At 41.0% G+C, this 25,748-nt stretch overlaps 1 protein-coding gene across 5 annotated transcripts in view; it reads left to right on the top strand.

The window, feature by feature from the left end:
• sipa1l3 (signal-induced proliferation-associated 1 like 3) overlaps positions 1–25,748 on the top strand; it is a 109,060-nt gene that overhangs the window by 44,803 nt on the left and 38,509 nt on the right. For 4 of the 5 annotated variants that reach the window (XM_041802394.1, XM_041802411.1, XM_041802403.1 and 1 more), the window contains 3 exons: positions 5,783–5,852; positions 20,186–20,907; positions 21,370–22,318. In XM_041802394.1, the coding sequence (XP_041658328.1) occupies positions 20,413–20,907; positions 21,370–22,318 (1,444 nt within the window). In that variant the 5' untranslated portion in view covers positions 5,783–5,852; positions 20,186–20,412. Of the gene's footprint in view, positions 1–5,782; positions 5,853–8,265; positions 8,376–20,185; positions 20,908–21,369; positions 22,319–25,748 lie in introns of those variants that run through there. The other variant, XM_041802420.1, reaches the window with a different exon arrangement.

Consider the following 25,748-nt stretch of genomic DNA (forward strand, 5'->3'; position numbering starts at 1 on the left):
AATCCTCACCGGTGATCAAGTCCGCCCACGCAAAGTTACTGGGCCCCTTATAGACTCAGTTAAAGGGCCCAATTTGGATATTATTTGATAATGCATCAGGGATTCACAACATTATTAGCATGTTATCAGTACAGGCATTAATGCTTGGATAGCTCAGTGGTTTACAATGCTGGCTTTGTTACAGGAGGTTGAAGGTTTGAATCCTTGTCAGGGACAATGAGTATCCAGTATGTGCCCTTGGGCAAGGTGCTTAATGCCAGCAGTACCAGGCCCAGATGTACATCACTTTTGATCAAAGCATTGACATTGTAACAATGTAAGTACACCCTGAGGAGCCAGCAGTGAAAGCTTCTTATAAACATTATACACACATTCTTAGCAATATCAAAATATATTTAAACTGGTTTGGTTGCATGCATTCATTTATTTTCTTTCACTGTGTTTAGTTAATCAGGGATATGCAACTTCAATTGCCAAAAGAGCCACATTGTAACGAATGGAAGGATGCTCTTAATCAGTCAATTACAACTGGGCTTCTCATACTTGAATAAAAGGAGCACATATATAGTCTTTATCAGAATTTGTTTGACCAACATTGATATCTTAGACCTCAAAAACTCATGCTTACTTATGCTTGATATTAATAGGCTGAATACAGACTCAAAGCCAACTTAACCTGCTTTTTAAATGCATTAAACATTTAATTTTTCTCCAATAATTTAATAATGCTTTAATAAAGTTCCTTGCAGAGACAATTTGAGCCAATTATATCCGCTAATTTCTTGAGCAGAACAAAATACACACTAGTAATCAAAGATTATGATAGAAATGTCTCCATTATTGTGTTGTACCAGCATTGACTCAAGTTGAAATCCGTGATGACAGATTTATCTTGTTTTCTAGTTGCTTACCCTACATTGATATTTAAGTTTATCTTGGGGGCCACAGTGAGAGAGGAATGGGGCTGTATGTGGCCTGATATTCCTTCCTAAACCCTGGTGTAAGGTTTATGTTGAAGAGCGTCTTATACGTGTATGATGCTCTGCAATACTCCACCCAAGCACTACTTGGCAGTGCAATTATTATGCCAGTTCCTGGTGCAGCTGCCATGTTTCCTGCTTGTTTGTGAACAGAAGCCATTGCAACTGGAAAGCAGTGTATTATGTTGTGTTTGGAGCTAATAAATATTGAGCAGCAGTTGATTAGATTGCAGTTGCTTTAAAGGAAACAGAGGAGACATCAGAGGAGATGGAAAATGTGGTCACTGAATCAGCCGAGGCAGAAAGGGGGGGATTCTTTTAGACTCGTTCAGTATCCGTGTGTGAGGAAAGCACATCTGATCATTTTTATGGCTGAAAAGTAGATTTGACTAGTTGTTTTGCTGTCTGCTGAAGATAACACATAATATGCATTTTGATGTTACTTGGTGCTACCTAGCAGACCAATCACGGCGCTTTGTTTTTAAGCATAATTGCATTTATGAGGAGGTGCAGGCAGCTTTGTGTTTAGGCCTGTATGTGAGGTTCAGGGCTTCATGGAGTCATGGTGCATGCTATGACATGGATTCAACACAGAAGTATAAATCAAGCTTAACAGATTTTCAGCCTTTATGATGTGGGCACATTCTTTTCAACTCCCGGTCTGCATGAAACTTTCCAGACTGAACTCTAGAGGAGTCCTGACTCAGCAAAAGCTCTGAAATATTCATGCATCAGAGTAGTGACAGTAATCCCACCGTAATCACAACATAAATCCAGTGACGGTGAAAGAACGGACTAGTCTTTTTATCCCATCAGGGTTAGTTGTCTTTGATTTGCATGTCTCCTGTAGCAGACAGTTTTATTTATTTATAGAAATCTTTATGCCAAACTCTTAGTCTTGCTGTCCTGAAAGCCTGCTATGCATACACACAAGGAGTAAGCCAACTGCGTTTTGGCTCTGTGACGGTTATTCTGTGTGGCAGGAGGCAGAGCCACCGAGACTGACTCCACAACTAAATTTACTGCAAAGTCTCTCCACAGCTGGGCATGTGTAGACGTCTGCTCTGAATCCAGCTCTGCTCCTCACCTGAAGGTTCAGTAATGTTGATGTGTACTGATGTTTGTTTACAGAGACCGCAGAGGTCATCTGTCTTCATCCTGGTGCTCGTGAATCTTCTGTCAGACTTGTTTTGCAGTGTATCTTGAGACCTTCCCTGCTATATCAGGCAATCATCAGAACCAGAGGACCTTTAACAAGTTTGTCATGCTGTAATAGATCCACCATCTGTCACATCCATGTTTCGCTGACGTAAGAAAACGGTTCAAAGAGCTGAATGAGAGTGAGTTTACAGCTACAGGTGCAAAGCCAAAAATACCACCTCTCTGATCCTCATACCCAGCATTTTGATGCTGAGCCGGTCACAGAGGTGATGATTCAACACTGTGGCAGTTTCAGCCTGTATTTTTGTGGTGTGTGTGAATGGGGTTTACCAGCTATATCAGTATGACCCTGCTCTCCCGTTGTTCAGTTTCTGACCAGATTTGTTTGTGGCTGTGGCTCTTGAGTCAGGTATCATCTGGCCTTTGTTAACACTTTTAAAAGCCAAAATCTAGAGAGGCAATGGTTATCAAATCAGGAATGAGGCAGCTGTATTTTTTATTATTTCTTTGTACTTCTTCATTCTTGTCTGTTTTTCAGACTTGCTACGATGTTTGTCCTCTAAAAAAGTTCATAGTTCATCCAACAACAGATGACTTTCTCTGCCTGATAAAAAAACCTCTTCTCTAAGGGCGCTTTCACATTAGGCCCAGTTGCCCCCCCCCCCCAGCTTGCTTTCACACTAGCAACATCAAACTGTGCCCGGGCCCTCTTGCGTATTTACTTGGTCTGAAACAGCAGGTGGCGGTATGCATATAGCTGGTTTACAACCCCGCAAAGGAGGAGAGAGAAGAAGAAGCTACCATGGCAACCACTGGGGTCATGACCTGAGCAAAGATTATTTTTGTTTTTACCCAGCAAAAAGACCATCCTGCAGCCATGGATGATTAAAATCACTTTTAAGATGCCAGCAACTTCGCTCTTCGTATCTGCACATCTACTACAGCTCAGAGGATTAAATGGGCTCGCGCTGCGCAGATACAGCGGTTTTTGAGGTGACAGGAGACTTTTATTGCCTTTGCACCTCCTCTCACTGATTCCAACTTTTGTTCATCTGTAAGGTGAGTCACAACAGACCATTTATTGGCTGGATTCTGATGATTTCCACCCTTTATTGAGGAAAATGTGAACAAACTGCTGCGCTGTGGAAAGAAGTTTAGCTTTTACGATGATGTCATAAAGCTGATATGACTCTCTGTCCCGTATCCGAGCGCGGTTGCATTCACATTTCATCCGAACCATGCCAGAGTCCACTTTAATTGCGCCCGAGACCACCTCCCCAAGTGGGCCCAAAACAAACCGGACTTTGGGCTCAAGTGCTCTCGGATCCGGGACCGGGCCCCTAGTGTGAAAGCCACCTAAATCAGCAATTATGTGTTCTAGATTCCATTTTTTAATTCTAAACAGAATTTGCCACAAATTGACATTGTACTTGAGAGGTAGAGATGACCATGCCTGTACTGTGTGTCTGTAGCAATGGCTGCTGCCAGTGTAGTGGTTATCTTGTATGTAGTTTTAGTATAGCAGCAGTTTTATCAGAACTGGACAACATTTCTATAATAAAACAACAGCAAAGAACCTCTGAAATCTTTTCATGGCAGAAATGATTCTTTTTCTCTTCTCCCAGCCTCCTTTGGCATGAATTTGGATCGTTACCGTTGGGGCTGAGTTGTTCTGTAAGCCAGTGTATACAGTGACTACTACCATGGTAAGGATTAGCTTGGATGTAGCTGTAGAAAAGTGGCAGTTTAATCAGACCTAAGTCTTGTTTCAAGCAAGAGCAAAGAGCCACACTTAAAGCAGAGAAGATGTTTTTGCACATCTCCTGATAGGCGTCAGCATGAATTTTAGCCAGCAATAAGCTTTGCCACTCAAATACGATGCCAGCGCTAACCTGTATAGCTCAGGTTTGCACTGGAGCTGTGCATGTCTACTACTTTATTTTGTCTTGTTGCTCTGACTGGCCCTGCCATCCCTTCTCTTGAAATGTCGGAGGAACATCTCTAAACTTGATGTCGTTGGACTTTCCAGAGATTGTCTAGACCCCCACACACTGCTGAGATTTTCTCTCATGTTTGACCCTAAAAAAAATCAGTCCGTCCAACAGTTGACTTCATCTGCACAATAATGAAAAAAACTAATGAATCAGCTGTTTAGTGGACTTGCAGAAATGACTGCAACAAATCAAATGCACTTAGGCATTTGTGATAACAGCTTTATCTGAAAGCCACACCACAGCTGCATCAACTCTGCAGGTAAGAAACAGTTTAATGAAAGATGAGGTAGAAATCAGGCTGATATGCGCACAAAAATCAAAGCTGGAGCACTGATAGGCATGCAGAGTAAACCCTTTCTATCATCATAGATGTTTTGTTTGTTAATAGTGTGCATACTTTAGAGCTAATATCTTCAAAACAAAACAAACATTAAGTTTTCTGGAGTGTTCATGAAGCATTCAATAAGCCCTGCTATTATCATTAAGTCCTTTTTTCTTGTCTTAGACTACTAGTTTGTATCATGTATAGCTTGATTTAACAACTGCAGGTAATGCCTTGTGAGATGTTTCATATACTTTTGTATTTCTGTTTACATTTTCCCAAAGCAGCACTTGACTGCATTTGTGTGTGTTTCGTGTATGATGATGAAACACACAGCAGCATACATCCTAAGATGTACTGTGTATTCTAATCACTTTGAGGCTAGAATCTGTGGTTCAAAGTCAGCCAATCTTCGGAAGTTTTCACTTAGAGTTTTTAATTTTGTCCTCGGGGCAGTGAAGTGAAGCCTGAGCTTTAAATCCACGCTGACGCTGCTGATTTGTTAAGCAGTGCCTTGTCGCTTTTTGAAAAATTGACACTCTCATTATAACTGGCCCCTTATAGTTTCCATCCTTTCTCCCCCATCAGACAGCAAAGACAGTGTTATTATGCAGCAGGGTAAGTGGAGCCTGATTGATCAGTATTGATTAGAACAGTATTTGTCAGACATTTATGGGCCTCCCCCTCAGGACATCATGTCTGCTGATTCCCACCACCCTCCTCCCTCATCTGGCCTCACTTCACCCCTCCATGTCCTACTTCTATCCCCCTCTGTTCTTGGGCCCCATGACCTCTAATCAAAGAACCACCCCCCCCCCACACACACACACACACACAATTCTACCTTTTTTACTTTTCACTTCACCTAAGCATGTTTTAGATTTTAAAAACAAAGCTTGATCAAATGTTTAAGCTCCTCTTTTGCAGAGAGAAATGCTAGCGTTCTTTATTTTTCAACCTGATTGTGTGCAAGCTGGTTTCTTGTGTGCAAGCGTGTTTTCAAATGTGTTTACAGTACAGATGCTGTGCAGTGAGACTGCCTCAGGCATCCTTGTTCAGACTCGTCACAAACAATAGACATGTCTGGGTTGATAACCTGGTAAGCGTGGAACTGATTACAGCTGACAGATTATCACCAAAACACACAGATTATGTAAAGCACATGAGGTCATAAACATTGTGTCTCAGTATGGAAAATGCACATGAATAAACATATGTGGAAATCTAATTAATATTAATTCAATGAAAGTAAACATGTATAAAGCAAATCAATGTCAGAAAAAATAACTTTTAACTGTGAATTTGTCTGTTTTTCTTTTCCACAGATTAAAACACTGAGCCTCCACTTCCTGCACTGTGACGTTGAGCCTCTGTTCACCTACATACTACTGCACTGTAAGTATTAAAAATGTAAATAATACAAACTGAAAGCTCATTCAGTAGAACCTGACAGTTTATCTAAAATCACAGGTGCTGTCTTGGCAGATTGTTACTTTCCGTAATTAAGAACCATAGACTATTCTGTGAGCTGTGTTATCCACATGTTTTGAATTATCAGGATTTGCAGGTTTTTTCTGGAAGGCTAATCTGACACAAACTGTTTTAACTTTGTGTCTGGTCTTAGTTTGCATATCTATTTGTTTATGTATTTAAAATGTAGTTTTTAGTCTAGTAGGAATCCTGCTGTGTCATTCTTCTTAAAGATGTCTCTTTTTCTGGTTCATTTAACTGGAGCTGTAACACTTTTCACTTTCAAAAGTGAAGTCAAAGGCCTTGATAAAAGGCTAATAGACTTGATGACCTGGATACTTTTCTGCACTGGAGGGGTGAGCCGTCTGCTCCACTGTTAAGCAGTTAACACACTTCCTTGTCTGTATTTAGCACTGATAACACAAAGCAGGCCACGTGTTGTAGACTCTCTTTCATGATGGACAGCTGCACGTACAGCTCCAGTCAACACAAAGACAGCTGTCAAAAAGTTATGAAATAAGCTCCTTTGTCTTTTCTCATGACTTTCGTTGTCTTTGATTGTAAATTGTAATACAATAATAATTTCCAAGGACTCAGAGAAGACAACAGCAGTGAGATACTAGCATGGACAACCTGATGAAAAAAAATGCTTTTTGTTCCTTTAGATCCTATTGTCAGTGGTAATTGTTCCAAAGTAATGATTGTCTGATTGAAGACTGAAACTCAAATGACAAAAGGAAAATCATGAAAGGCTTAAAGAATTACCACAATCTTATGGAGTCTTTGTTGTGTGAACTAGTGACTACAGCCTGTATAAACATGGATTTTAGACAGGAACACTCTCGTCATACATTTAGGACAATGTGCATTGAATACAGTAAAATTAGTTCAAAAGGAATGAATCCATAGTAGCATAAACCTGAATATGATGGTGCAACAGGCTTTAGGCTATAAAGGAGGTGGCTGGGGTGGAGGAGGTTAAACTTTGCCAGCAGCGGCAGCATCATGGTGCATTAGCATTAATGCAAGCAGAGATTAGTGAGAAGTATGTCATATTAAATACACCACTGTGTTGAGAGAAAGAAGAGTGATTGGCTGTGGGAGCTGGGAGGTGATAATTAGGATCAGCTGGTTGTCATCTGATCATGGCGGGGCATATGACTACTGTGTCCTGCGTTAACTAACACTAAGCTTCATATAGTCTTTGAAGTTACTGAAGAGGCCATTTGAAGCCCAATAATTGTGGTTGCTAATTTAGTCAACTAAACACAGACAAACCGCTGGAGTCGAAGCCCACCTGTTGGTCTAATGAACCACATCCCCTTTATGGAAGTTATGAGTAACTGTAAGGAGTAATAAAATCAAAACAGATCTCTCATAAAAACATAAAATCCCCACATAGTGTGCACCAGTAACAACATGAGCTCTCAAGACCAAGACCTTTTTTTGAACCAGGCTGTAAACATGCCTATTTTCTTTTGATAATGATGTGCATATTAACATGGGGCTTAATGGAGATGCTTTGTCTTTTTTAAAATGGACAGAGTGTCAGTGATGCCACCCTTTGATTTCTGAAGCAGAAATGCTGCTAACTGTCAAAGAGGTGGAGCTGAGGCGGGCCTTAGGCCTCCTGGTAAGCGGCTACATCGTGCCCACCTGTCAGTCAGGTCAGCCACATCCCAGCGAATAACTTTTTATTTAGATGTATCTAAACAGGAAAGCCTCAGTCAAAATCCTAAATCACAAAGCACAAAGTTATTAGTCAAACACATCTACAACCTGATGCATCTTCCTCCAATACCATAAGTTGAAAAACATTTGAGAGACCCCAGGCACAAAGTCTCCTGCAGCAGATTCCAGGCTGCAGGAGCAGCGTACCTAAAACTCCTTTTACCTGTTTCAAGACAGACTTTGGGCACAACACCCTTATCTCTCATGAAATCAAAGGGATGGGTACAGTCTGTACTAATTAAGAAAAGAGCTATTCAGACTCAATTTTTAGTTTTTAGTCAGGTAGTAACATTCACATATCCATATCTCCTGTAAAAATGGAGTATATGTATAGGTATGTTTTGACTTCTGGGGTTTTGGCAGCTAATGTGAAGTGAGCACTGGGCACTAAAGGAACCACAGTTTTTTGGCTGTGACTTCACCAGAGGTTGCTTCTTGGTGCTGACTGGTGCATCAGTTCAGAAGTCTTAACTCTGTTCCTTTACTGACCTATAGTCTAGTGTTTCCTCTGCTTATGGAGAGAAGAAAGAGAGCTTGAAGTACCTTTGCTACACTTTGAGAAAGAATTTCACTAAATTCCTCAAACCTGCTTCTTTACAGACATATGACCTCCTAATGACTGGTTATGATGAGAAGATTGTGTCTCTGCCGGATTTGCCGGAATTTGGTTATTTAACATTTGGCTAACCAGCAGGTTTAAAACATCTTGCCAAAGCAGTTAAGTAAAAGATAATTTACTCAGTTTTCTACACCTGCCTACTAATTCTCCTCTCCACCTCTAGTTCCTCAACTCCTCCTCATTTTCTCACCACATTCCTTTTTTCATCTCCTGCAGCCAAATGAATGAATAATGATGAATGTTGATGTGGGCTGCGTGATCTGTGCTCCTCCAACTAGATGAAAAACATCAGACTCATCACGTGGATGCCCGAGTGTTTCTGCGTGCTTCAATATTTTCTTGTCAAACATGTCCTACACTTTGCATCTTAAACCCCAGTCCTTCCTCCTCTTCCTACTCTTCACACGCTGCATCAGTGTCCTGGGACAGCAGCCTGATGGACGGACAGGCAGATGGAAGTGACAGTAGCAACATCAGCGCAATTCAGCATAACAATGTAGACGGAAACGAGTGGAGACAATGACAGTGGGGTCGACAGTCTAAAGGAAATGAGTGGGAAGGAGATGGAGGGGAAGGAAAGCAGGGTGACGGAGAGAGCAGTGGTCCAGTGAAACTCCAGTCTGAGGGAAGAGAGAGAGAGAGAGGCAGGGGGGGATGTCTCCTGCAGATAAGCCAGACTTAAAGCCCAATTTAGACCAGAGTCACAGGCTATGGTGTGTTTCCTTCCAGCTCTATCTATCTTCTGTTACGTCAGAGTTAATTGCAGTGTTTCTTGGTATTACTGGACTGGTAAGACACTTGGTTAGTTTGTATATGAGATATTAGTTTCAGACTTCCAGGATCCCTTGAGGGAAATTGTTTTATCTTGATACATGACTTTTTGTGCTACAAATATTTGTGTTTTAGGTCAGATGCCATCTCATAAGCTCAATCTTTTAGCCTCTTCATTCATATTCCTTGCCTACAGGATTTAGTTACCAACGTTTTCAGTTTGATCATTACTCATCTATTTTTTCCAACACATTTTAGCACATTCAGAGAATCCAATACCAGAAGCAGAAATTTTGGTTGTTGACAAAAAATACCTCCTATAGGTAAATGATTTTGATGGGTCCAACCTGGATCAGGCCGACTGTTTATACGTATTAACAGTGCACATTTATCTTCTTCCACTGTACAAAGAGAAGTTAAAACATTCCCACAATGGGTGGCAACATATTACCCTTGTGACATCATTTTGAGCCGAGATAGGCAGTTGGAGCAGACTGCATATATATTATGGTAAACTACTTGATGAAAACAGGACTGATATTAAAAATGCTTGGAGAGTTTTGAGTGAAATCATTAATAAGGAAAAAAGGAATAAGGGTGCTTTCACATTAGGGGCCCGGTCCTGGATCCGAGAGCACTTGAGCCCAGAGTCTGGTTCGTTTGGGTAGTGTGAATGCAAACAAACCACGCCCAGGCACCTGGCCCGGGCCCACTTGGGGAGGTGGTCTCGGGTGCGATTCAAGTGGACTCTGGCTTGGTTCGGATGAGATGTGAATGCAACCGCGGCCAGATAGGGGACAGAGCTCTGAATCAGCTTTATGACGTCATTGTAAAAGCTAAACTTCTTTCCACAGTGCAGCAGTTTGTTCACATTTTTCCTCAAGGGCTGAAATCATCAGAATCCAGTCACTAAAACAGTGTTGTGACTCACCTTACAGATGAACAAAAGTTGGAATCAGTGAGAGGAGGTGCAAAGGCAGTAAAAGTCTCCTGTCACCTCAAAAACCGCTGTATCTGTGCAGCATGAGCCCATTTAATCCTCTGAGCTGTAGTAGATGTAGTAGATGTGCAGATACAAAGAGCGAAGTTGCTGGCATCTTAAAAGTGATTTTAAACCATCCATGGCTGCAGGATGGACTTTTAGCTAGGTCAAAACAAAAACAATCTTCGCTCAGGTCATGATGCCAGTGGTTGCCATGGTAGCTTCTTCTTCTCTCTCCTCCTTGGTGGGGTTGTAAACCAGCTACGTGCATACCGCCACCTGCTGTTTAAAACTGGTAAATACGCAAGCCGGTGGGGGAAGGGGGGAGGGGAGGAATCGCGCCGCGGTGCAGTTCGAAACAACTTGGCCTAATGTGAAAGCACTATAAGAAGCTACCCACATTACTTTTATTCCAACAGTGATATGATTGAGGAAAATTAACTAATAACAGATCATTTTAGTGAAAATTTTGTCAAAGTGGGAAAAAATGAGTAAATTCCAATTTCCCTCCAAGTAATACAATTATAGTCAGTAGTAGTGTTGGTATTAATGGTATTAATTCACATCCAGTGTTCATTTATACAGCTGTTAAGCTCATAGCAAAAGGATCGCGTCAACTTAGATGTGATGTCATTCCCAGCTCCGACATCCAACTTCCAAGGTAAATGGAACACTAAGAAGTCCCTGGATGATGACTCGGCACAACATTTTTTTCTCTTAAAAATATTTATTTGGGCACCGTTTAGGCATTGCACCTTTTAAAAAGTATCAATTTATCTGTGCATCTATACCCAACCCTAGTCCTTTCTTTCTTATAGGCTGCTGAACCAGGAAACTAAACCAACCAAAACCATACATGCAGAGAGGGTGGGCTGACATGGCCATGTACAGCAGCCAGTTTGCAGTGGGGGAGCTAACTCTTTTGGCTTCAGTTCTATGTGGTTGTTGTTCTATCCTTAATATGCAGTCTGCAGGATATATAAAAAAACATGGGTTTAGCAACAACATTATATAATGCTGCAAAGCAATCCCCAAGTGCAATGAATGCAAACATTTAAATAGGGCACACCACCTATACTCAATCTTTCTATGTCGCTCTGCTGTTCTTCATATTTTACGTAACACCTGTGATTGCAACCTATTATTCCACCACTTTTTTTCCACCACTACATTGGCACCAGTTCATCTGAGGATACATTACCTGATAGCCTAAGCTTCATTTAACTGCACTGAAATGGTCCATGCATCTGAGTGAGAAAGCAGCTCTGCAGAAAAGATTGTAATTTTGACGAAACATTCAAGCTGTTATGTGTTTATTATTACAGTGAAATTGAGATTAGTTGTGTAGCTGTAAGCAGGCTTGATTGAAATCTGTCTGAGTTAGAAAAGGACCAGATGCATCTGCATCGCCAAATGAAAAAATAAGCTCTCCGATACATCTAATTCCCAGGGTAGTGGTTTTATAGCACACGGGACAATTCTCCTGACGTAGGCTGTTTCAATTCAAGAGAGGTGTTTGGTTGGATGCAAAGCAATGGACCTCTGTTTGGTATGTTTTCCAGAATGACAACAATTTGTTTATCAAATCTGTTATTGCAGAAGGGAGAGCAGGTTGTCCTTATAATCACATAAGGAAAGGGCAGATCGACACAGACAGTCATCATGAGACTACATCAAGTCGTATGCCTTTAGGTTGCTTAACACTGACCATCACAGGATATGTTTGCAGTCTTGAGAGGTCTTTCTTTATTTTCAAACTCATTTCATGTGTGCTATGAAGTAGGTACTTGCCATTGCAATTATCAATTGGTATTATTTTAGGAATTTATCTTGTTAAAGCCTTCAACTTGTATGCTTTTTTCCTTTGTAACGCTAATGAGTCAAATCTGATATTTTTTAAGTTTGACTCAAGCCAAATCAGAAGCTTTTATTTTCATTTTCTCTGTGTGACTAAAACCAAAAATACAGGTGTATCTTTGTATTGCCAACTCCACACACCTTACAAACAATCTCCTATGGCCTCGGGTTATTTTTATGTCTCCTGATGTTGTCGGTTTATAACCTCCAGTAACCTCCAACAATACGTGGATCTTCAGTGACATCCTCTTTCAGAATGAGTCGAGTTTATTCAGGTTGAGTTTTGGGTCACTGCAGACTTGATGGCACCCCCACATGGTCTGCTGACTCCGTCAGACGTCAGGGTGCCGTGGGTGCTGCCAGTGCTGTATTGTGTTGTTTTACAGAGTCGTGCTCCTGTCTGCCATCTGCCCATCATATGTACCACCATCTGTTAGTCAAACAAACCCATAATCTCGCTCACTCTATGGCATTGCTGCTTTATTTATACACTTACACTAACTGCTGCTGATGTTTTCATATGGATGTCATAATGTGGATTTTGTCTCTTTTCTTTCGTAAACTTCAAGAACCAGTTTAATAATCCATGTCAGCTTTTTTGATACATTGTAAATGCCTGAATTTACTGCCGTTTTCACGGTTATTGTAGATTTTTAGAAGCACTTTACATTTATTTGACTTTTACTTACTGATTCACATCCCTGCTTTAATCTCTCATGTAATTAAACTGCTTACTGTTTTGGCAACAGCAGAGACAGAAACATATGGCAGGTCTCTCCTCGTCTCTGAGCTTTTCACACATGTGACTGATCTCAGGTCTGCCTGTATGGGTATAGCATACCAGTATGACAGCAGGCACCTCCTCCTCACAGAGCACGCTCATTCCTCTGGAAGCTGCACTCCTCCACTAACTCTGTCATTACTACCATCTAACCAGTGTAATTACCAGCCACGGTGTGTGTTTGTGGTGCACGGGCCAAGCCTGCGTCATGCAAACCCGATCTGAGCGTGTGTGGAAGAAGAGAGGGAGGGAAGGAGCATGAATGGGAGAGTCAAAACATGGGAGGTATATCCCACAGCTGACTAATTACTATATGTGAGTAATTAAAAGGCATCAAATGTCTGCACTTGATCATCTGAAGTCTGCTTCAAAGTTGCGTGTGTCTGCTCAGGTCTTAACGTGAGAATAAAAAATTAATCTCCATCAATTAGAGGGTTTTTCCCAGGATTATTTTCTTAATCGCCTCTATGGATTTATTTAGTAACTTTTATTCATTCATACTCTTCCCTTTCATCTCACAAATATTTGAAACAAACACAAGATACTTGTGCCCTACTGAAAGGTTAAGCGCTCAGTGAAGGAACCGCTTAACCCAATTGTGCCCTTAATATTTGCCCCAAGTAAGTCAACTGTGCAGACCAATGGACAGTAAAACACCAGAGCTTCAACATAGGTGTGAAGGGCGAACCCCTCCAATTAGTCCCACAACACCTCTGGATGGCTGAAAACTGAAATTGTTGAGACTTCCTCTGTCTTACCTGCCTTGCCACGCTGCCCTCAACAGACCTAGAACACATGCAAGCTTTAGGTAGTGACAACACTTGTACTACCTACTCTATCCCCTGATTGCAACAACATATGAAACAACTAGTCCTGCTGCCAAAATAACATGTGAACGATGACGGCAAAGAGATCACAAAAGACCGTGGAAAAACAGAGAAAAGAGTCTGAAGAGAGAGTTTAGAAAGAGGATGGTGGAAGCAGAGATGGGTTTAGGTGTCCTGACTCACACCTGCTGGACTTGGCTTTTGCTCTACCACCTTCAACTTTTTATAATAAATTGTAAAGTTCAAGGTGCTTTTAGTCTTATTGCCCCTGATTCAAGTTTCCTGCAAGTCTCTCACCACTGTTTCTCAATTCCTCACAATTTTTCTGGTGTAAGGTTCATTAGCCTCTGACCCTGTTCTCCTGTTAGTGTTAGTTTTAAAACTATTTTAACATAGATCTCAGACAACTTTTCACAAGTGTAACTTTAAATTTTGAGTGTATATATGTTGTTATGCAACGATTCCTTTTGCTAAAGAATTTGAGTTGAGACTATTTGTCTTCACATATGGCTCCAAACAGCAAGACTCAACTTCATTGCTATAATTATGCTTGAAAGTTGCCCAACAAATACATAGCTTGTATCCATTACAAACATCTTGGCAGATCTTCAGTAGTATTGTTTCTGTTTTCCCCTTTAACGTTAGCAGTTGCTTGTGATAACTTGTCACTCTGGTGTTTGTTACAGATGGCTGAGGGCTGTATACTGTGGATTTGATTTCTTACTTAGTCACAACTGAAACACAAAATTACAGTCTTGTTATTGAGATCTTTGTGTATGCAAGATTCAACACAAGTTGAGAATGAACGTTTGAGTTGTGTTTAATTTGTTATTATACACATGGATAGGCAAATATCTGTGGTATTGACCTGATAAGGACATATCATATCAATTGTTTTTATGCTTTTGCTCTTCAGTGATTCTCAAACTTTTTGCACAAGGCACATGGAAGATCAAGCCAAAATCTTAAGGCACACCATATTCATATCCAAATAGTCTCTTTAATGCATGGGACAGTACCTTTAGTTGTATTTATGACATATAGTTGTACTAAGTCCTATGGAACAGCTGCACTCTCATGAAGGCACACCATTTGGCAACTACTGCCCTATATTGTTGGGCATTGAGTAAACATTACATTGAATCAGAAAATGTCGTTCTGTTTGAGAAATCTCATCTGCCTTTCATTAACGATTTTTTGCTGAGCTAAAAGTAATATTAATTTTTCTCACTTCAAGTCTTAAAATGTCTTTAAACGTCTTAAATTTCATTTTTAGAACTGTGTAGGAAACTGGTTAAAACTTAAAGCCTTCAAATAAATCTTCAGTGAAAAATAAAAGACAGTTTCTAACAGGACTTCAGCAGCAGACTCAGAGTAAAAGGTCCTGTCCTGTGTGCAACCTTCTGTCTCTCTGACACCCTGGGTGCAGTGTCTCTTGTTTTCATGTCAGTGTGCGACATTAGCATTTAGCTTAAAGCACCCCTCTTTGAAACAAACACAAGATACTTTGTCCCACTTAAGCCTTTGTGCTCCACTGATGAGTTACATGGCTCTTATGTGCTACCGTATCCAAACAGCATTACCACCTTAAATAGACCCAGGCTCTGTTTATGTAGGCTAGTCAGGTAGTGACAGTGCTACCCTACCACATAGCCCCACCTTGGCCCCAACTACCCAACGTTATAGACCAATGGGCAGTAAGAGCTAAAATCACTAGGACTGTCAAGTGGGAAACTGCCTTCACTGGTGTGTGCCCATCTTACCCCACAGCTCTTTAAGGCAGCTGGAGTGTTAGCTCTTGCTCTGAGCTCTGAGCTTAAGTTCTGTCACCTAGAGCTTCTGGCATGGCTGCACGCTCTTAGTCTTGTTGTGATGTCATTGAAGGAAGTCTTGTTTGGAATTATTGTTTTCCATGTAGTCGTTGTCTGATTGAAGTTATCACATCTCTCACTTATAGGCTGTACTCTTACAGAAGTCACTCACAGAGATCAGTGAATCCTCTCTCTGTGCGTAGCCTTGTTCACCAGACACCTCAGACACATAATGAAGCCATTCTGCTGCTCCTGCAGCTGGGGTCGGATAATCTGGGATTGAGCCTGATGGTGGATCACAGGACAGCCCTGAGGAGAGACTCTGTCAGAGAGCATGATCAGAGCAGCAGCCTTTTGCCTGGAAGTGTCTTCGGTCGTCCTAAAACAAAGACGTAATACATTTTCACATCTGTGTGATAATAAGGGGATTTTGTTTGCTGTGAATGAGTTCTGTTGATTGTGCCCATGTGCATGTATGAGTGAATGACTAATGCAGTCTTGGAGCCAAAAATTAATTCAGCGAGGACTTATAAAAGGCACTGTGTATTGTAAAACACACACAAACCACTCTGAAATGCCTTGACACAATGAAAAGCTCAGCGGTAAACAAATTTGGACCTCATAATGAGATAGTCATCCCAGGAGTCAACGTTTGTAGAACGTACTGTGACAGCTGAGGAGAGACAAGCAAAGATTTGTGCTCCCAGTAGAAATGTTCCAGCTGTAAGCTTTCTACAGGCAGTAAGACTTACTGGAAATCAGTAGTACAAATTTAATCTAATCATGATTTGTAGAAGTATGTTTATTTTCATAAAAAGAAAAATTAGTGCTGTCAAACTAAAAAGATTTTTAATCAGATTAATCACAGGGTTGCTGTGGATTAATTTCAATTAATCATGATTAAATATCATTCATTTTTAATCTATATGAATCGCGTTTCATTTTGCAAGCTTGGCGACGCATTAGCCAAAGTGCTAGCAGAATCCCCAACGAACATATGCTTCGCGTTAATGTGGTATTTAAAGCTGGAAGTGCTTTGGTGAAAAGAAAACTCCTTCCTGCAGAATGTGCATAATACTTTATGTCGTTCAACTGTTCCATCTTGTGGGTTTTTTTGTACTCAAATTTACCATCGGGAGGGCCAACGTGCTGTTTAGCGTCTTCCATATCGAGTTGGTTGGTCACTACCGGATCAACGGCCCATTTGCACATGCGCGGTGGCAATCTTGAGTTTCTCTGGCAAGACAAGTAAAATTCCTCATTTTTAACCTGATATTCCACATCTAACAGAAATATCTGTGAAGCTACAAAAATTGTAACATGGCTGTATGAAAGTCTGAATGGAACTGCTTGCTGCTTGTGGTTAAATCTTCTGATATACTAGTATTATTGCCCTTGGTCTGAAGAATAAAAAAGTCAGCACTCTTAAACCAAGATAGCCTTAGTAATGAATAAACTTCTCTGATAAGAATTGTGTGATAGTGAGCAGTTGAATCACATGTTTTACTCCAATAAAAGAATGACAGGAAGGTTTCATTTTTCGTTATTGCAGGAATCTGAATTGGGGCAAAAGATAGCAGTAATAAACTTGGTATCTATTTTTAAGACTTTGGCAACGTGAGGAGACATGTAGATAAAGGAGATTAAATCCAAAGATGGAGACTTCAATAGAGAATGGGATTCATAGAAATCTGAGAATGGAAAGGGAATTCACAAAATGAAGCAGTAAGGCTTCAGCGGAGATGGGTTAAGCACATTTACACTTTACACATTTAACTTAAGCTGAAATATTTAACAGTAAAGGCTGGGGAACATGTACATTGATCTTAATTTTCCTCTCTGTATGTGGTATTCAGTTTTTATTGCTAATATCCTATTCATTTTTGCAAACATGAAACGTAAGCAGTGTCCTACAGACTAGAGATGACAATCCCACTCTCCCATTCTGTGTGTTAAATTTTTTGTTTCTGATTTTCCTGATGGCATTCATCATTAGTACGTTTTCTGAACGCACTTGAAAAACATCACTCACCTTTTGATGTTTCATTCAGTGTTTTGTGATAGCCACAGGTAGGCTGTGGGTTTAAAGGCTAAGAAGCTGCAGAACAATGATAAAATGACAGTAAATGAAGCCCAGTTTTTAACATGTAACCACAATCAGTACATTTACAAGAGATGTACAATGGTGACTATATACATTAGAAAAAAAAAATGGTCCGCGAATACACTTGGGCGGCCCATCCAAGACTTATCAGTGTGTGGGAAACACTAATAAGTCTTTTTTGGGCATTACTGTGTTGGCAGAAGGGGTCAGTTATCACATTTCTATGTCTGTGTATAATAAAAAAGATGTGGTTCTCATCTGGTCTAGCCTTTGAAACCACTACCAACTCTTTTGGGGAAAAACCCTGTCGCAAATTTTTAAAAATTTTCAACCAATCAGATTTATTTATTTAAAAACAATGCAGTTTGGCCCTCACAAGATACAGAATGTGATAAAACAAAGAAATTGAACAAAACAAACATTTTAAGAAAGTGGTTCAAAGACTTTTTGACACATTTTTTTTTACTAGGCATAGAACATCCACGACCAACTGAAAATGGATCTGTGACCCACTTTGGGCCCCAACCCACCAGTTGAGAACAATTGTTTTACAGACTCTCAACATCAGCCCAAGAGCTGAAACTGTTAAAAAGCAGTTTTGAATTGACTACTCACTGAAACATTAGAAACAGCTAATAAATGTATAATAATTTCATTACACATTTTAAATTATTGAATATGCTTGTTGAATTTCTTACTTGATCACTAGCAGCAATTTAAGTTACTTGTTAAAACAGCAATTCTGTCACTTGATATTTTTTCTTCTGTTCTCTCCATAAAATAATATGACTCATTCATTAAACACTAGAACTGCCAATGGGTAAAATTTACCCAAGGCTGTTCTTTAATTGTATCTTACTTGATGTATGTACAATCTTAAAGACTGTCATTATTTGACTTTTCCTAAAAGTTTGTTTTATAGCACCAGGTGACATAGAAGAAATCTTTGCCTAAACCCAAAATTTGTTAATGGGCATTTATATCTTGAACTACCATGCAGGTCAAATTTACCCCATTTTTTTTCCACTGTTTTATTTCACAACAGCAATAAATAGATGGGACAATGGAAATACCTTCCCTCTATTGCAGCTATGCCTAATCAGAAGTCAATAGATCAACCTTCAACGTGGATACAACAGGGAAAAAAAAGACATTTACCATTGTTAAATGTCGAAAGTTAATCTCAGTGCTTTTAATGAAGAACAATCCAGTGATGAGGAAGTTTGGGGATTAACAGTCAGTCCAATTTTCTATGTGACGGATCGTCTTCCAACAGTGATCTAGTTTGCTATCTGTGGTTAATAAGCTGTTCAGTGTCAGTGGTTAATTAACAGCCTTTGCTCAGTGATATTTATGAAAATCAAGGCACTTTAATGACAGGTAAATTTGACCTGTTGGCTGTTTTAGGTATACAGAGATGCACAGCAGTTCTAGTGTTTAAGATGGTCTGTAGCCTTTAGCACACATATTCAACTTTAAGTGTTTATATACATTGATTTGCCCTGAAAAGATTATGAATAATAGAAACAACTGCATTGATAACATTAAACATCAATCATTTTTAGTGCCCTCTATTTAACATTTAACATTCTTTTTTACATTTTTATGCAATTGTAAAGGTCCTAAAGATTACTTGAAATCTCTCAATTAAATTTTGGTTAGCTCAATAGAAACCCAAACATGAACCAGACAAACACAGCAGATGATACGAGCTAGAGAAATGTTTAATGCTTAAAGCTGCAAAGATCCAACATCCAGCATTAATGCCATAGCTCATTACATATTGCATATTACCAAAAACTGCTACAATATCAATTTCCTGCTGGTTTCTCAATAACAGAGACAAACCCCAAACATTTCAACCATGACTTGATGCATTTAGATCACCAAATCAAGTGTTAACATTAATATAAATCAGGAAGGTTAAAGCTCAAATATTCCTTTACAACTCATTAATACGTGAACACATTACTTCTCTGAAAAACCTTCACTTTGAACCTCTGTCTCTGATTAAGCAGTAAAGAGTCTTCACAAGGTCAGTGGATTTTTTTAAACTTGAAGGAGCCTGACTGTCACATCAAAGCATGCCACTGTGGTTCACTGAGCAATGCGCCGCTCTCCTCGTTGCTTTTTCTTGACTCTATAACCGTCTATTTCTGGATTTTACCCCACCTCACCTCTCCAGCTGTTAGGTCACTTTCTGCCTCTGCCCTTTTCTGCCTTCTACAAAGCTCAAATTCATCTCCATGTTATAAAAGTCATTGGGCTTCATGGTGACACAGAAACAAGGTCTGCTCTACTTTATTTAAAGAGACGGGGACATTTAAAGTGTGTCTTTTTAATGGTTTGTATTACTTTTTAGTCTGATAGTACTAGCTGAAGTGTTTCATTGGTTTAATCTGCAGCAGAGCAGCCACAGTGTTCCCATCCTGTGGGTATATGAGTGTGAACACACATGCTTTGGAGTGCACAGAGAGTGTGATAGTAATATCCCCTGTCAGCCTCCTGAAGATTAGCCTCAACGGGAGAAATCCTCTGTCACATCACCTCACCTTATTTCCCTCCCTCTCTGTCTTATCAGCCTCATGGTGTTTCACAGTTTACTGGCTCACTCTTTTCTGAGTTTAGAGCTCAGCTTTTCTTTACACCTGTGGAGAAAAATTTGGGTCACATGAGCTCTGTGATGTTAAAAAATTAGCTTTGCTTTTCCTTTGTTGTGCAGATGATTTGCCGTTGCTTTGCTCTATTGATGTATTTTTTCTGGTCTTTTCTCAGACTAAAAGAAGTGGAAGAAGAGCAACTGGCCTCGACTCACACTGGTCCTGGATGGACCAGTAAAACTGTCCCTTTCTTCAAGTGATAAGCGATGTTTTTGGGAGCTGGAGGACGTAGCACCGTCAGCAGAGCGTGTGTGGAGCCCCTCCTCTCACTATTTCCCAACACCCCTCCTGCCATGGGATGCCAGCCCTCTGCCTCCCTGCCCTGAGCTCTCCTGGGGTGTTATGAACAGCTACAGAGACAGAGGGGTCACTTGCACCTCTTCGGACCTCCTGGATGGAGGAGGGGGAGGCGGAGGAGGTGGGTTGCCTCAGCAAAATCCATTTCGCCACACCCCAAATGGCCACCCAGCTCCAGGACATACAGACCCTGCCATCCCACGCATCTCCGTGCCCAAAATGGGTGTTCGGGCCCGGGCTGCAGAATGGCCACCGCGCCGTGCACAGTCCAGGGAGTCGCTGCTTGAAAATGGCCAAATGGGCAACAACCACCATGGAAATCACTGCTGTGATACAATTTCCTCATCTGTTTTATCATCGGATGTTGGGTTGGTACGAGGAGGAGTTGCTAGATTGCCAAGACGGTGGTCAAAGGATGTAGAGTTCAGAGGAGGAGTGTTCGGCGGTGAAAAAGGTTCACCATTGAACCTCAGAGTATTTCCTCCGCTGAGACAACGCTCCAACAGTGAGGTGACGCTGAGTGAGCAGGACGAGAATGAGGTGAGTCCTAAATATTCAGCCATTCTCATGCTTGTTTTTTTTTCAGTTAAATAATAAAGTATGTTTCCTTTTTAGTTCTTTGATATTGTTGACACAGTGTGGCAATATGGGACAATAAAAAGCATCATGAACTCTGGTACAAAGAGGGAGAGTAGCATGTGTGTGGTCACTCAGACTTTATCAAGAATTTTCAAAATACACAACTCAACCACTTTCTTCTTTCTTAGTAAGACCCCTTGTTCACCCACAAGTATGGCTGCATAAATATGTACTTGTTTCCAAAGGTTTCCATGATGTTTTACTGCACACTGACCGACTGTAGTGTAGCATTAAATTCGCATTTATTTCGTTATTTTGTCCACTTTTACACCAAAAACAAACCTCTGTTGAGTTTGAAACTTGCCTGAATTTAACTGTGAATTGTAATATGTCATCACAAAATGTTTTCCTTTGTGCTCCAAGGTGGAGGTCCGCGGAGGTGGTGGGATGGGGACCCTGTTCAGAGAGTATGGCAGCACCTCCTCCATCGACATCCAGGGCATTCCTGAGCAGAGCTTCTTCGACATGCTCAGCCAGTTCCACCAGGAGAGGCCGGACCAGCGCAGCTCTGCACCTTCACGACTCAGGGAGCTGCTGCGCGCCCCAGACACGAGCACGCCACTCCCCTCTGCTCCCTCACCTGGTCCCTTGGGTGGGGACGACAGGGGGTCAGGGAAGAAAGATAGTTCAGAGAGAGTGAGGAAAAAAAGCGGAGGGACAGAGTCATCACTAGGCACCTCCTCTTTGTTCAGGAAACTCAGGAGCTCTAGTCGTGGGGAGCTAGATGGAGGTAAAGGAGAGAATAATGAGGATGGGGCTTCATACAAACCGTGGATTTGCCCAAAAAGCTTTGTCCACTTTGATGCTCAGAGCATCCTGTTTGACCTCCATGAGGCAGCCAGTCAGCGGGGCTATGCTGCCCAGCGGAGGAATACGGCCACTGGGGCATCAGCTGCTTCAGTGTCCATGTCTGTGTCCAGAACATCAGCTGTGAATGACCCGGTTTATTCCAGTATAGAGGACCTCACCCTCAGCCTCGACCCTGCATCCACTACACCTTCTCTAGGCATTGACCCCCTAGATGGACCTCCAGGAGCCAACGGCTCAAGCCCGCTGCTCCTCTGCTGCCCCCACTTCCTCAATGAGACCGGGGGCCACGGGGAGAGAAACATTAGCTTCCTCAGCTCGTCAGCAGAGCGAGGAGGAGATGGAGACGGACTGAGGGGCTGGCTCAGGAAGTGTAACGCTAGCGTGTCGGTGCTGGAGGTTCCTATTGAACAGCAGGTGACGAGGCTGGAACGACTGAAACTGTACAGCATTGAGCATGTAGACCTGGGGGCCAGATACTACAGAGACTACTTTCATGGGAAAGGTAAGTACACCAGATGACACTTTTGAAACAAAAAAAAATCACTGATGTTGATGGCAGCTAACCTGACACACCAGATGGATGTGTTTCACACATCCATCTGGATAACCTTCAATACACAGCATTTGGGAAAGGGTAGAACCTTTGAAAAAACTCGGAGGGTGACTGGATGAACGTTCTGGCATATCTTTACGAGCAAGTCAGAGCAACAAAACACATGACGTTGTCGCCGCTACCGAGGTGCGTGTACGCAGCTTCCAAGGAGCAAACTCCATATAGAACTGCATAACGCGAACCATGGTGACTATAGACATGTTAGTACACGACTTTTGTCGTTTTGAAAAGAAAACAACTCACTGCTGTTCTTTGTTCTTCTTTTAACAAAGAAATGCCAGGTTCAGATAAAACTATGCTACACATCCATGCTAATGTCTTTCGCCACAACGGCACTGGCCTGTTGTTGGTGCCTGCACACGTCACGACTCTGCTGCGCCCGAAAGTACTGCCCCTTGTTGCTGATTGGTCCTGTCATTTTCTAACTGGGCCCAAACGGTTCAGACAGGAGCTTTGCAAGATGGATTTGCCAGTGAGAAACACTGAAACGGGAGAATCCATCTGCTTTGCAAAGTTACATGGCAGCTGTATTTTTAGGAGAAAAACACTATAAAACATAATAAGGAAAGACTGGTTCCACATGGTTATGATTGCAGTATTATTACTTATAAGTGCTTTTCTGGAGTTCACATCCATTAAGAGCTGATTCAGAATCAAGCTAAAGCACATTTAAACATCATAAAGACTTGTACAACACTTAAATCGGTTAAGCAGGATTTGACCTGCATGACGTGCATATAACCAACCCAATACAGCTTCCTATATAATACTTAATTTAGCAAAGACAGCAGCTTAGATATTATCGTTTCTGCAACACTTTCCACAGTGCATTATTGTGTTTTTGTCATTATTTACTTGAAATTTGAGACTGAAGGTGGAGGCTGATACTAAATGATCATAGTACAGGGTCAGTGTAATGCTTTGTCAGCTACACTCATCGAACAGGATTCAGCATTTTCATTGGAGGCCTATGCAGATAGTTATATCCCTATCTGATCTATTCTATCATAAAATTTTTAATAACTGACACATTTTCAGATCTTAGAGAATGTATCAGTTAAACATCAGTATGAGCTTATATCAGCCCTGTATATACACCTGTATATTGATGCCCGCGCAAGTAAAATTACCGGCCATTTCAGCATTTTGATATTTAAATAGTTATGACAAAGTTGTCTTCCCCCTGTATACAGCAGCATTTGATCTCACTATGTCCTACACCTCGACTTCCATGCATTTCCTCGTTGTGCTGTCACTTCACAAATCAACAGGAAGAAGAAAAAATTGGATGAGCTACTGCTGCAGATTTGAAAGTTTTGTTTCACCAGTATAGGCATGAATTTTGGCCTGGAAATCACACTTATGATATTTTATATATTTCATAAAGTGTTAGCATCTGCAGTGCTCTCCGTCTAGCAATGTTTGAATGATTTTCATAAGCTTTGTGACATGAACAGTTTTGTCATAATGAGTTGTAAATAAATAAATTCATGAAACATACTGCTGCTGAGAACAGTTAAAGATCCCACATGCATGTAGAGAGGAGAAGAGGAAGCAGTATGAGTGAGGCAGAGATGTGAGTGAATGTATAGACGCAGAATAGAAGACACACACAGTTACTAAAACCAGAGAATGCAATTTTTGAAGAACCAGGGCTGTGAATGCTCAAAAAACATGAAATATTACTGTAATACTGTGAAGTTATCTTATCTATCATAAATAGGGTGATGAGCCTGTTTCTTAGATTAGTGATCCCACACTGCCTTATTTGTTGAATATTTATGTTGTGTGTATAAGGAAAAGGCTAATATGTATGACACATACAAACTTTAAACTTAATATTAATGTATAATACAATATGTCACATTATAATTCAAAATGATACTATTGATAATAATGCCAGTCACTACAACTAGATATTAGACACTGAAACTAAGCAGTGAAAAGACCAATATCAGACAGGCTGATCAAAGAGGATTTTTGCAGGCTATTCTATGATATTAGAGAAAGTACAAGCGGAGGTCAAATTGCCTGCTTGTACCCAAAGTTAAAGCTACTGACAGATTCTTAAATATAAGCCAACTTTCTCATGCTTCAGTAAAGTCGTCCCTCTCTACTGACTACTGCAAGTAAAATTAAGGCTTGTGGGAAACACTGATCTGTCATGTCACATCTGTTTTATTTGGGAAAGCAAGTACACTTCACTGATGATTCAAAGAGGATGTTTTTGGGGAGGCAGAGGAATTCCCCTGTTGCACAAACTGATTCATTGTCATTTTAAAATGGGGCAGTGTGGGAGTCATAAAATTTCTGTCGGAAAGATTATCAATATGCAGTTTGTAATACCATTTTTAATGATGTTTCAGGAAAGGAACCATTGTCAACTATTAAACTGTACTCATTCCCACAGCTCATTTGTAAAAATGCACAAAAAATTAACAAAGAACTGATGAAAATGGCATCATTATTGTCAGTCAGCTAAATGATTATTTTTTAGCCCTGATTTTCACAATCACTGCATATGTAATTCAGATTTTTTTCTTCTTTTCAATCATCATTAAAATCAAAAGCACAGTATTCAATAGTGAAAATAATCCTTAATATCTCACCCTACTGTATGCACATGCAGATTTCATATTCTGATGTAGCCCCTTGCTGTTATCCGTAAGTGTGAATTAGACAGCAAAGATGTCGTCTCCCTGCTGTCATTTCCCACATTTCCTCCTCCGGCTGTTGATATCCAGCTGGGCCGGGGCAGAGCGAGGGGCCAAGCTGGCAGCGCTCCCAGAGTTTTTATTACACATGTACCTGCCACTGGACTGTTGGCAAACTTTGAGCTGATGATACACCACCTGCCGTTGTACACCAATATAAGTACCACTCAACAACATCAGCCAGGAACGCTTTGTCTTACATCTGGTTTTAGTGTCAGAAGTAACACCTACCTTCACAGAGACATGTGTGATGTGTGTGCATCTGTGTGTGCATGCATGGGCATTTTTGTCAGCACCACGTCCTTAGACAGTGTGGATGAAACTCTCCCCTCGGCAGAGCATCATCTGGCTGCACCCTAATTAGTGACAGATGCTGTTGGGAGCACACGTATGCGAGTGAGCGTGTGTGTGAGAGAGAGAGGGAGGCAGGCCTGCAGCAACACAGATAAAGGTTATCGCACCAAAAATATGTTCATCTGCTTGCTCGTTTCCCGCTTAGCTGTCCCGCAGAATGCAGCTGTGATTGTGTGTGCACGCGTCAGAAAGCCTCATCAAAACGCTGACATTTTCACCACAGGATGTGGCACGGGAGCTAAACAGGCCTG

This window comes from Cheilinus undulatus, linkage group 2 (assembly GCF_018320785.1).
Source record: "Cheilinus undulatus linkage group 2, ASM1832078v1, whole genome shotgun sequence".
In the NCBI taxonomy this organism is placed as follows: domain Eukaryota; kingdom Metazoa; phylum Chordata; class Actinopteri; order Labriformes; family Labridae; genus Cheilinus; species Cheilinus undulatus.